The sequence below is a fragment of the Natator depressus genome, chromosome 6, assembly GCF_965152275.1.
Source record: "Natator depressus isolate rNatDep1 chromosome 6, rNatDep2.hap1, whole genome shotgun sequence".
Taxonomy (NCBI): domain Eukaryota; kingdom Metazoa; phylum Chordata; order Testudines; family Cheloniidae; genus Natator; species Natator depressus.
Window position 1 is genome coordinate 23,503,131 of NC_134239.1, and position 12,615 is coordinate 23,515,745.

General features: G+C 42.5%; 1 protein-coding gene across 9 annotated transcripts in view; it reads left to right on the plus strand.

The window, feature by feature from the left end:
* Positions 1–12,615, plus strand: part of TSPAN4 (tetraspanin 4) — a 652,187-nt gene that overhangs the window by 618,790 nt on the left and 20,782 nt on the right. For all 9 annotated transcript variants that reach the window (XM_074954795.1, XM_074954794.1, XM_074954797.1 and 6 more), the window contains one exon: positions 10,700–10,801. In XM_074954795.1, the coding sequence (XP_074810896.1) occupies positions 10,700–10,801 (102 nt within the window). The remainder of the gene's footprint in view (positions 1–10,699; positions 10,802–12,615) is intronic.

Here is a 12,615-nt window from a genome sequence, read left to right on the forward strand (position 1 = left end):
ACTCCTTGTGATTATTAAATCAGGTGGGGAAAACAGTACTTGACAATTGTCAGTGCTGTATCGGGAGACTGCAGCCTAGGGCCCAGTCAGTGTGGGAAAATCATGGGATTCCACCCCAAGAGAGAGGTGATGGCTCAAGGCCTGAGGTGGTTGTGCTCAAAGAGACCAGGATAGGATCAGAGGTGCATTCATCTAGTGACTGACAGTGTACTGTCTTTCAGACACGATGGAAAACCAATTTAACAAACCATTTGCAGTCATTAAATATCACATGGGATTGTCTTCAAAGATAAGTGAGTTACCTCAGTGTCCTGGCTAATCTCCAGTGGGATTAATTACATTCTTACCTATATTCACTCTCCAGTCTCTGGGGGAAATGGTCTTTTCTTCTTCCTATCCAAAACTGAGGTGCAGTTACAAAAAAAAAATCACAGCTTATGCCAACAAACTACTTCCCATCTGTATAGTTCACAGTAGTGGGAACAGTGAAAAGGAGAAGAGCTATAATAGAGGGGTAAAAGGGAGGGGCAGAGGCTGGGTGGGGAAAGATATTTAGGCAAACAACTTTGTTATCCTGGAGGTGAAAAATGAAGGGATATTCAGGAAATTGATTTTCTTAGGCTTTAAAAATTATAGGACCAGGTTCCCAGCTGGTACAAATCTGATTTCAGTGGAGCTACTTGAATTTATATCAATTAAGGATCTGCCTGATAATATCTGTGAAAGCTCAAAGATGCTTCCACTCACATTGTTTATGCAATTGTAAACCCTTTCCCCTTGAGAGCAACATCTCAAGCATTGTGGAAATTCCAAGCTCCACCACCAGTTACTATGTGTTATTCCTGATGTAACTGCATTTCAAAGGCAGGTGAAGAGTTTATAAATTGGTTTGTAAGACACATTGGGATCCTTGTGGATGAAAGAAGGTACAAAAATGAAAGTCATTGCTGTTAAATGCCCCCGTCCCCCTTTGTTTTACTGAAGGAAGCCCGTACAGCTCTTCACTGCACCTGATAGAAAACAGATATGTTCTTGGAGGGAGTGATGCAATTTTCAGTAATTGAAAATGAATTAACTAAGTGAAGATTGTTTAGATGTTTCCTATTATTGCCGTAAAACACGGCACTGTAATGTGCTGTTGATGACACTGATTTGAAACAAGATACTGCAAGAATAACTTCTGTTCTCCTTATCTCACAACACAAGAATGAGTGGACAGTCAGTGAAACTGAAAGGTTCCAAATTCAAAATTGATAAAAAGGAAATACTTTTCCCACATAGTACATAATTAGACAGTGGAACCCATTGCCACAGGATGTCACTGAGCACAAGAATATTGCAATATCAATGAGGGATTGAATGTTTTAATGAATACTAGTATCCAGTGTTGTTATAATTAATGCAAAAATAAAAGGGGGTGGGGTGGGGATGGAAAGAATATAGAATTTTGCCTTAAACTCTGAAACAATCTTTATTGGGGAGAAATTTTTATGGGGTGGGCAAAATGCCTTCTGCAAGGTTTCTTGCACCTTCCTCTGAAACATCTGGTGGTCCATTAGGACCAAGGTTCTGATCTAGTCTGGCAGTTCCCATGCTTGCTGCCTAGGGTAAAAGGAGGCTAAAGCAGAACTATCTGGAGTGCCAGCTTTACTCTGTAGGGAGAGGCCCAGAAATAAGACCCCGTCTCATATGCATGAGATACTCTGGGGCACAGTTGACCAAGTAAAGACTGTATGTAGACTAGAGTGTGGCATCTCAGACTGCACTTGTCAATGTGAACAGGGTAAAACACAGTGACATTTCCAGCACAAATAGGGCAGGTATACGAGGTAGATTGACCTCTCTGGCATATAGGCGGATGACAGATGAGAGAATGCGTGTAATCACTGGACCGCATATGAAGAACAAGATGAGAAATGCTGTAACCTCTGATTCATAGCGGGAGGATGCAATAGATGAGTTTTGAGACCATGGCCCATGTATCCCAGGTGGATGAACAGTTGGTTTGTCAGTGTTTAGAGCGTGTATTGGGGTAATGGTATCAAATGGCCCATATTGCATATGAATTTGCTGATATATATGTGTGTGCCCAGGAAAATTATGTAAAATACAGTTTATCAAAACCGTGTTAATGAAGGGCAAAGTTATTAGAGCTCTGTTGCCCAAGTCTAAATAATTTCTAATATAAATATGTATAAACACTAAAAAAAAAAAAAAAAGTAGCACTCTTGGATGAGGTCTGCCTGTAGTATTTGTGACAACGGTTATAAGGTATCTCTCAAATATTGAGTTTAGTCTCTACAACTCCCAGAACAGCTTAAAAACTCTAGCCACAACACACAAAGCTCTCCAACCAAAATAGATCAATCCTAGTTTGCTTGTAATAAATTGAATCAAAATAGTCACTTGTGAAAACATGTTTGTCAAAAACTCCTTTTGGCAGGTTTATGGTTTCTTCTCTGCAACACTCCTCTGTGGCAGGGAAGAATGATTATCCCCATTTTACAGATAGCGAATGGAGGTACAGAGAAATAGTGACTTTCCAAGAACAGACAGGAAGTCTATAGCATAGCTGAGAGATTGTGGCTCAATAGATCCAAGTTAAACTAGCATCTCAACCACCAGGCCATTCTTTTCCCTGCAAGTTTTCCCAGGATCGTCTGTTCTCGCTTCCTCCTTTGCCCTGCAATTCATAAAGCAATGCCAAGGTGTCATAATAAATCTTCCTTGGTGTCTAAGGACTGTTGGGGGCTAATAGCATATGAGTGAGCCTGTTAGAATTTAGGGAAGCATTAAGAAATCTGGCGGTGCACGTTTTTCCAGCCAACACGATTCTAAACATGAAGGTACGACCAGCTGGGAAGTGTTATGGAATGAGCTAAAGTAAAGCAATTCACACAGTGAATACTCCAAAACAATAAAAAAAATTCTACTCAATATTAGAGATATCTCAAATTTGGACAGAAACAACCACTCCCCCCCCGAATCCTACAAACCATACCATGGAAATGCAGTGTTAAACCAATGCTAGTAACAGGAGGTATATACCAAGTAAGCAATGGCTAGTGGTCCATAGCATGTTCTCTCATTCCCCACATAGGATCAAATAGCTCCTAAGAGCCTGATCCAATTAAATTAATGCAAAGCCTCCCGCTGACCTCACTGGGCTTTTTATCAGGCCCTACATGATTTTCATTCTTTTGGCAGATGGGGTAACGAGGGTTTCAATAGCCAGAATGCGGTGCAGTCCCCAACGCAAAATAAGCCCCTCAGATTTTCATCCTTACAGCCAACCCAGGTGCTGAGTTAAGTCCTGCCCAGTTTAAGGGGAGACTTACCTATCAGTACAATCAATCGCATCTCTCCCTAGCAGGCAAAAGAGCTCTCATGAATGACCTTCTAGCTTAGGGACTTTCTGTTTACATTCAGTGTCCCTCTCCATGCTAGCTGTAAAGAATGATTATCAAGGCATGAAATTAAAAGTTTCATCCAGTGGGAAACAATTGGATATATTGTCATTTCCTTACAGCTTCTCCTCCTTTGGTGGGGAGGGAAGATGGCAGGGAAGCAATCACCAGAAAGGTCAGGAACATTTACTTACCAATATTGAAATCCTGCTTAGCAGCTTTGTCCCGTTTTATAATTGCTGTTTGGAATCACAGTAATTTGTGGGGTTTGGTGCAATATTTTGTTCACGATGCTGTAAGGAGCAGTGAGGCTTGAAATTAAAATTCTCTATTCAGCTGCAGGTTAGAAACCTGGGGAATGCTGACGACAAGTTCCTTGGGGACTCTCTCTAAAAGCTTTTCCAGGGACTTTAGCACTGACTCACGTAACGACAAGCAAGACAACATGGTGAGGTAGGAACACCACATGTGGCCCTTGGTGGCCCTGCTCACACATGAAGTGGCAATAGATACCCTCCTCCCCTCCCAGAGAGGCAGGGACAGCAGTATAGGGGGTGGCAGGAGGCAGCCTCCCCTCCAAGAGTAGCAGCAGAGGTCCTTCTCTCTTTGAGTATTAAAGATTGCTCCCTCTCAGAGAGCCACCTGCTACTTACCCCAGCACTAGAGTATAGCAACTTGGGTGGGAGGGCAGGTAGGCAGGCTAGGTCCTCTGCTTTTGTCTCCTGCCACAGAGTCCTCTGTGAGCATGGTATTGACGTCGTCTCCCAGAGCAATGCGTCTTGGAGTGAACACCCCATGGAGATGCATGGGGCAGTTCACCAAGCCATCATACAGCTCAACATATGGGATGACAGAATGAGGTACGAGGGCCTGATGCAGTCATACCCCACATACATAACCAATGCCAGAATTGTGACCGCAAAGCACTAAGGCCCAGATTTAAGGCTCCTAAATCACGTAGGCCTCTCAGTGCTGAGAAGAGCAGTGCTTAAATATCTTTAATCTGGGTCTAAGGGCCTAATCTAAACCCCACTGAACTTCAGTGGGGTTTGAATCAGACTTTAAGGCTCTTTAGTGCCATTATAACTACATTTTATCAACTCCCGACTACTGTAAAAACTGGGACTACCTGATTGTTGTACCAATAAATTAAAAACCAGCAGGATCTTATTAAAGGGAAAAAGGCAAAATACCACATTTATTGTGAATACAGAAAGAATCATAGTAAGCAGTTAGTTGCAGCTGTAACATTCCATTCAATCTCATCTTTATTCACTCATTCATTCATACAAACACACACACACACACACACAGGTTCTGCAAGGTTGTTATCATAGTAAGCAGTTAGTTATAGCTATAACATTCCATTCAATCTCATATTTATTCACACATTCACACACACACACACACACACACACACAGAGGTTCTGCAAGGTTGTCATCATAGTTACCAGCCTTAGAGTTGCTCATGCCAAGCCACTGGCCAGGTGGCCTGGACATGAGGAGGGAGCAGGGCCTTGTCAGATGCTCATCTGATGCTCCTGGAAGTTGGTTTGCAGAATCAGACCCCAAAGTTCTCACTTTTTAAGAGTCTATTTTTATAGGAATTTCTTCCTATGCCAGTCTATGGGAATTGCTTCATCATGCTGTTGCTGAATCAATCAGCAGATAGCACATTCCTGACGGCTCCAAGAAGTTATCTTGTTCTTTGGTTCTCCCATTCTTGAGGCTGTTGGGTGGATTCCAGTCTGCCCTCCGGGGGTCCTCTGGTTATTTCCACTTGACGCCTTCTTCAGCCGATGGACACTGGATTCTTAGGCTGGCACCTCCCTGATCATTCAGTTATTATCCACACCAAGCATCCATCCACATACATCCTCTATCTCTATTTTAATCACAATTGTTAATACAACAAAAGGGCGGGGAGTCTCTGGGTGCTGTTTCTGTTGTTAGAGTATTGCTTTGAGTCTCTGTGAATTGCTTTGAGAACAGACTCTGTCTTAGAATGTACTAACGCAATTAGCAGCTTGCAAGTTTCACACATAGAGGGAGAGAAACAGTACCAAAACCCAAGAGACCTCTTAATTAGTAATACCCTGGAATTTAAACTATGGGGAATCAAACTCATTTGTGATTTTAATACAGAACTTCTTTAATATGATCCAACATGATTGCTCTGCAAACAGATGCAGCATATTGGTTCACCCTCTTTAGTCCTTGGAGAGCTACCGCTACCTCGTGTTATCTCATCTGGAGCAAGAAGTGGAGGTGCAAGGCTCTTCCATGGGGCATTCCCAGTCTCACACCTCATGCCACAGCAGGAGGTGGACACACTCCAGGTCTTCCTGGGGGAAATGTCAAATTGATTTCAGTAGGACAGGATCTGACCTTAGAGAAGGTCCTAATATGCTGTTCTAGCAAGTGGTTCTCTAACACTGTTTTAAAATAGATTTACCTGGTCCATACCAAACAGGCAAGCCACGTTTAACCCATGTTAGCAGAAACTGCACTGAAATCTGATATTATGGATGGACATGGATGGATAAGATTCCCCTGGGTATGGAGCCAAAGCAGTTATTGTAATTCACACTCTGACTTGCCATCTGTGGGAAACTGTTGTCTCCTATTCTTTGCCTGATGAATCCCAAAGAGAGGGAGTTTGTTTCTATTCTAGTTCCAGGGTAATGGTAGAGTCACCCATCTTGGCCATTTCAGGTAAGGAAACCTCTGGTATTCCACACTGCTAAAAATAGGTGTCTTATTTAAAATCTCTCAACAATATTTTATTATGCTTCCTTGCATCTAGTCATTAAATGGAGTCATGCATTATGAAAGACATGACTTGCCTGAAGATGAACACAGCAGATTCACGGTGCAGAGTATTTGGTTTGTGTTAGGCATCTATCCCGGTTGATAAAAACCCAGTAAGCTGGTAGCACAGAGACAAACAAGTACAGCTGGCAGACTAGGTGGGAACATTTTCAGCAGGGTTGGATGATCTCTCTGCTATTTGTTTTTTGGTAAATTCATTCCTGAACAGCCCAAACAGAAGGCATAACGAGGAATGTGCGAGAAGTTCAGGGTTGTTTTGAGTACACTGTGAATTTTTTCTTTAAGTAAGATAGATTAGATATCAAGGACATTTTAAACAGTTTCTGGTGTTCTAAAAATATTTTGATGAAGGAAACAAACTTGGTATTAGCACAAAATGAGTGCCTTCTGGGGAACATCTACTGCTTACACTTTCAGAGCGGAATTGTGATTTAGTTACACAAAGCCCTTTGTCAAAGTCTATGAGAATCACATGACTAGAACCTCAAGCAGACCTTAAACAGTTAGGGGGATACATGACTTCAAACCCCAAAAGGCAGGTAATTCACAGAAAAGGATACAGTACTCAAGCAAGGTAGCAAGTGGCCACAGGATTATTCATAGCACGGTTAGCAGTATTACCTTTGTTAAAAGGAACAGTTATCCAACAGATGCTCTGAGGTCAGCAGCTGCTTCTGCCCCAAGATTATGGCAATAAAATCCATTAATTAATGCAAGATGTTATTTATTAACAATGGGCCAGACTTGGCTTGAATCACTGCAACCATGCGTGGCACATAGCCCTTGTTCCCTTACCACTACCAAGAGATTCTGCAGGTCAAACTATGCCCTCCAGGAGCAAAGATTAGGCTGTCCTAGGCACTACTCTGGTGAGGGAAGTCCCTGTGGCTAGCAATGCATCCACTGGCTTCAGGAAATTGCATCATGGAGGTACATCATTGGTATGTTCTGAGATGGTAGGGTACAGGACAGTTGTGTATCAGTGTATGGCCAACTGGCCAGAGCCACTATAAATGAACCCTATTACATATTAAGCTGTGGGTCACTAACACTTACTATTAGTTGCACCAACCTAATCACCTGTGCATACAGAAGAAGAGAATGCTGATGTAGGTGTATTCAACTAACAGCATTTGACTTACCACTTACCTAGAGTTGTCACCAATCTGCAGAACTGTAAGACAGTATCTCTGGGGTTTTTTTTGGGCAGTGACAAGCAAAAGGAGAGAGACACACATAGACATGAGACTACACGAAGTGCTTACTTCTCCAATGAAAAGCAAACCGGCACTCTCCCCTTAATCCAAAAGATAGTGAAAATAATCAATAGCACACAATAGGGCTAAATTGGTTGACTGGGGCTAATTTTTGGTGCAATGCACAGGGATTTAGCCACACAATGCCCATTAACCTTGTGGGCAATGTGCTGTTAAATCCACCTCTGGAGGCGGCCCTGTGATGTCAGGCAGATTCATACAGCTCTTTTTTTCTCCCATCCAGGGAAAAGTGGTAATCTCTCAGAGATGTCTGTTCTTTTTTGCCACTACAAGTTGCACATTAGTGAATCTGTTACATGTAAAATGTTGAGCAGGAATGCATGGTTAAGCAATCTATTATGATAAAATGAGAGCATGTTAAAGCACACCTGGACTAACAAAATATTGCTTCTGATCTTTCAGGCACTTTATAAATGCTGACTGGGTTATTAAAAATTATTGATCTGAAACAGAGCATGAATATTACATTAACTAGGGTGGTGTCTGAGTCCTGGTAAAACAGATTATCATGCTGTGCTGCTGTGTCAGATGGTTTGCGAATGCAGAATTGATTGAAGAAAAGGAATCTTGGCATTTTGTATCTTTCTAACAGCACATCATTTGCCTTTCAGGCAAACACCTTGCTCTCTCATTTGACCTGGGCACGCTTGTTCCAGATTAGGGGAGATTTGAACTTTAGGATGGTATATTGGTCTCTTAATTTCAAAGATTAATTTTTAAAGCCTGAGAAAATCAATTTCCTGAATATCCCTTCATTTTTCACCTCCAGGATAACAAAGTTGTTTGCCTAGATATCTTTCCCCACCCAGCCTCTGCCCCTCCCTTTTACCTCTCTATTATAGCTCTTTTCCTTTTCATTGTTCCCACTACTGTGAACTATACAGATGGGAAGTAGTTTGTCAACAATTCATTCACCCCATCATCCCTGAAAGATTTAAAAATGTTATTAAAGCTAATTTTTAAAATCAAATTTACACAAGTTAAGAAGGAAGGTACTGTACATCTGAGGTCAGGCTTGAGTTATGAGAGGTCACAAGGATCAGTTATAAGGTTCACAAGATATATACATAGCACATAACCAGCACATACCCAGATTGGGATGCGGGAGTTTTTAAAGCATCAGTGAATAAGTGATCTCGGGTACGCCACCCATAGGATGTATTTAGTCTAAGTCAGTGTTGGTGTAGCGAATAGGTACGTGGGTGGGGTGCGTCCCTTGGTTCATCAGGGGAGGAAGTGGGTTATTTCCCTGACCAGCGGTCTTGTTTACTTGTCCTAGTACTGACAGTGTCCCGTGATGTGCTCTGTGTAGATGTCTCTGGACCACTTGATGGTGTCAGACACCATGAGCTGTCTCATGAGCCGGGCGTACTAAATAAAGTACCTATCCAACTGATCAGCCACATGTTTCCATTCTATCTGGTGGCTTCTCCTCCACATAACAGTGGTTCTAGATCAATTTAGAGGGAGGGAGGGAGGGTAGGCAGAGAACATGAAACCCAAGTTTAATCTAATTCTGAAAAGAGGGGTGAAGATCCCCTGCTCCTGCAGATTTCTCATTCATGTTCTGTAATTTACCAAAAGAATCCCAAATGTACTGATAGTTCCCACCTTCAGAACTCTCCTGTAACTAGGGTGCCAGGTATATGATCCTGACTAAAATCACAAGCTGCTTACATGCTAAATATAGTGGAGTGCACGGAAGTCACAGCTGAGGAAAGTGTTAACACGGCAAGTACAGGGTTGGTAATCAAATATGACTCTCTCTTACACAGCATCACAGTGGCCTTTTATCATTGGCTCTCATTAATATAGTGCCTCTTGTGCAGCTAAGTTTGTTTTCATAGAATCAGAGGAGTAAGAGAGATCCAAGTGTAGCCTCTGCGCACAGTGGAGATTTCCTGATGGAGGATGTCCTAGACTTTTGAGGCCCAATTCCACACTGCTTTGCACGTTATGCAGTCGTTTTACTGTTGCTTTATACAGATGTCAATGCTACCAAATCAAAATTCTCCCCTCACGCCTCTGGGAACATTTTAGACCCACTTTGCCCAGGTGCAAGTGATCACTCAACTTGCAAGGTAGTGGAGAATCAGGCCCTCAGTGTGTGCTGGAGCTAGAAACCCATTGCAGCCTATGGTAAATAAGAACTAGCTTCACTCAGTCCAATCCCCCTCAACTGGAAGAATGACGGCGGCCAGAGGGGGAACCTCTAAAGGTCATGGACTGTACTTCCTTTGTCCTGTATTGACTATGACACTGTACATTAGGTGACACTGTGCAAATGCAGAGTGTTTTATTTTTGCATTTGTGTTCTTGTTGAGAGTCTCAGCAAGGAGGTTTGAGAGTGACTAACTAGAGGCTCTGACCGGCTGTTCCCCCTTCTCAGGTAGGATTAAAGCAGACTGGTGGGGCAGAGTATAACTGTGCACTCATCGTGCTATACCTATCCTAAACAGGCAACTTCAGCTGGAAGGACCATTAATCAGAACTTTTCACTTGTACTAACTCAATATGAATGCATCTATTCAAGAGCACCTCTGCTAGGCAAACTGTATCTCAGTCCCCTGAGTGTTCATAATCTTTCTACATTACAGAGCTGTTCCCTGCTCCTCACCACGATCCTGATCCCTTTCTGTCAATCCCGCAGCTGCTATAAAGAAAAAGCTGAAGCATGGGAATATGATACAGGTGCTTGTGCTGACACCATAGGAAAGACACGAGAGAGGCTCAGGAATATTTTTTCTATAGAGAACAAATAGCCAGCTAGAGAGAGAAATGTGTGTGTTAGAGGGTGGATGTGATCACTTCTAGGCCTCCTCTGAAGAGTATTGTAACTAGAACTAGTCCAGCCCCGCTTACTTTAGGGGTAGCTGAGAGAGAGGGAAGGAAGATGGACCCTGTGGTGGGAGGGTCTGTGACAGAAGAAAGGATAGACCATCAAACTGACTGCCCTGTTAGGTATCCACTTAACAATTGTTTTAGAGAGAGGCAGGAACTAGTTCTCTATGCCACTCAGATACTGAGTAGCATTAGGTGATTAATTCCCAGTGTGATGCTTCCCCACCCACTTTCTATATCACTGTCACCCTGGCTTCCCAGGGGAGCTCATCTGAGAGGTGGCATACTGAACATTTTAATTTTCAGTGCACTTATATGCAGTGTTATTTGTTCTGTTTTCAGATTGATAAGTATGCTCAGCAGGATCTGAAAAAAGGGCTTCATTTGTATGGGACAGATGGAAACATTGGCTTAACTAATGCATGGAGCATCATTCAAACAGATGTAAGTCTAATGGTTTTTTGTTTTGTTTTTCCTCTTAATTTATTTCTGGTCTCTTCAGAGGTCTCTTCTGGAATTACACATTAATGTGCTACCAACAACACCATGTCTCTCTTTATTTCTTGTCTGACCCTCCCCCCAAGCTAGAATTTTCCACACCTACAGACAGACCCACCCACCTGATCACAATACCCAGTGGAACCCCTCACCCACACAGTGCTAGTTTCTGTGCAGACTCCATTATGCCTTGTTTTGTGTGTGGCCTCTTAACGGACTCTTACAATTATCTTACATGAAGAGCACGTTTGCATCAGTTCCCATGAGGTTTGAACTCAACCCATAACAAGGTTTAACCCAACGTATAATAGTACAGAGGAGCGGCACATGAAAGGTAATTCGCTTCTGCTTCTCCAAGATTAACTATGAAGGGTTTGCAGTCATTTTCCAGAGGGTGGGACCACCTTTTTATTCTTAACTCCATTTCCCCTTTAGCAGCAACACCATGGCCATTACTTCATCGTGGAAGGGCCCTGAGGCCATTTTTTCCAAAGTCACTTATGCCACAACTGGATCGTTGTGCAAAAAAGGTCGATCAGTAGATGAGCACAGCCATTGTGCTGCCCTGCTTTTCTTCCCCCACACTCTCATGTAGCTCTCCCCCCAAATTGCCCTCCAGAGAAGCTGGCCAGGATATAGGTGTGAGTAATCTCCCCTCCCCCATGTGGCTGCTGTACCTTATTGCAGCACTCTATGAGTGGCCAAAGGGGGCACCAACTCCAAGGCTATCCCTCACGATTATGTAAGCTATCCAAACTGACAGATGGGCCATCACATTTTTTCCCCTTTTTGCTATCCAACCAGACTATCCTGTGATAAATCATCCTCTTCACCCTTGACTTCCCTTGGTGGAATCTGGGTTGAAATCTTGAATTATGCCTTTTGTTTTGGTCCCAGTCTAGACTCTCAGATGTTTCATCCTATACAACACAAGTCATAACATATGGTACACTGTTCAGGAAGGACCTAGGACTAGAACAGTTAAGGATCGTTGGCAGGACCCAGAACTGGGATACCAGAGGATGCTACAGGTTAAAGTGTGTTGTCAATGTTGCATTGGGACCAAGTTCTAGACACCAGAGGATGATACAAATTAGGATCAAGGTGCATTGACAGAGCATCTCAGGAGTGGGATAGCTGTGAGGGCTATGGATTGGCCTTGGCTGAACTGTGTGTGAAAAAGGGTAGAACAACTCCAGCAAACATTCTCTCATTTAGCCAGTGTTTTATATCTCTGGCTTTCATGAGCATGAAAATTCTCATCCATATTCTGAGGAGGAAAGGTAGAAGAGATAAAAATCAAAGTTGAATATGTGCAATTTCTAAAAGTTTGCTACCTGCAGTCACAGTACCTAGATCATGAATATCTATATTACTAAATGTCATATACAATTTCAAGTTGGAATGTTGTGGAACTTTGAAGCCTCCTCTTTTAAAAAAAATACAATAGAGCAGGTTTCATTGCCGTAACCATTTCATTTGCTGTTCGTTTTTCCTGGTGGTAACAGCACATATGGAAAATAAATATCATTTCACTCTATTGCTGAGAATCAAATGTTTGGTTACAAACAGTTCACTGACTTGTGATTGGGGGGAAAAAAACTACCAAGAAACAACAGATATGGGAAAAACAGAAATTGATTTTCTTGCCGGTGTGATTTTTCCCTGAATATGTCTTTAGTTTTCTCCTCCCTGATGCCAAGAATTGACTGTGGGAAGGTCATCCTGTTACAGCTACAAAGGTTTCAGTGCTACATGTC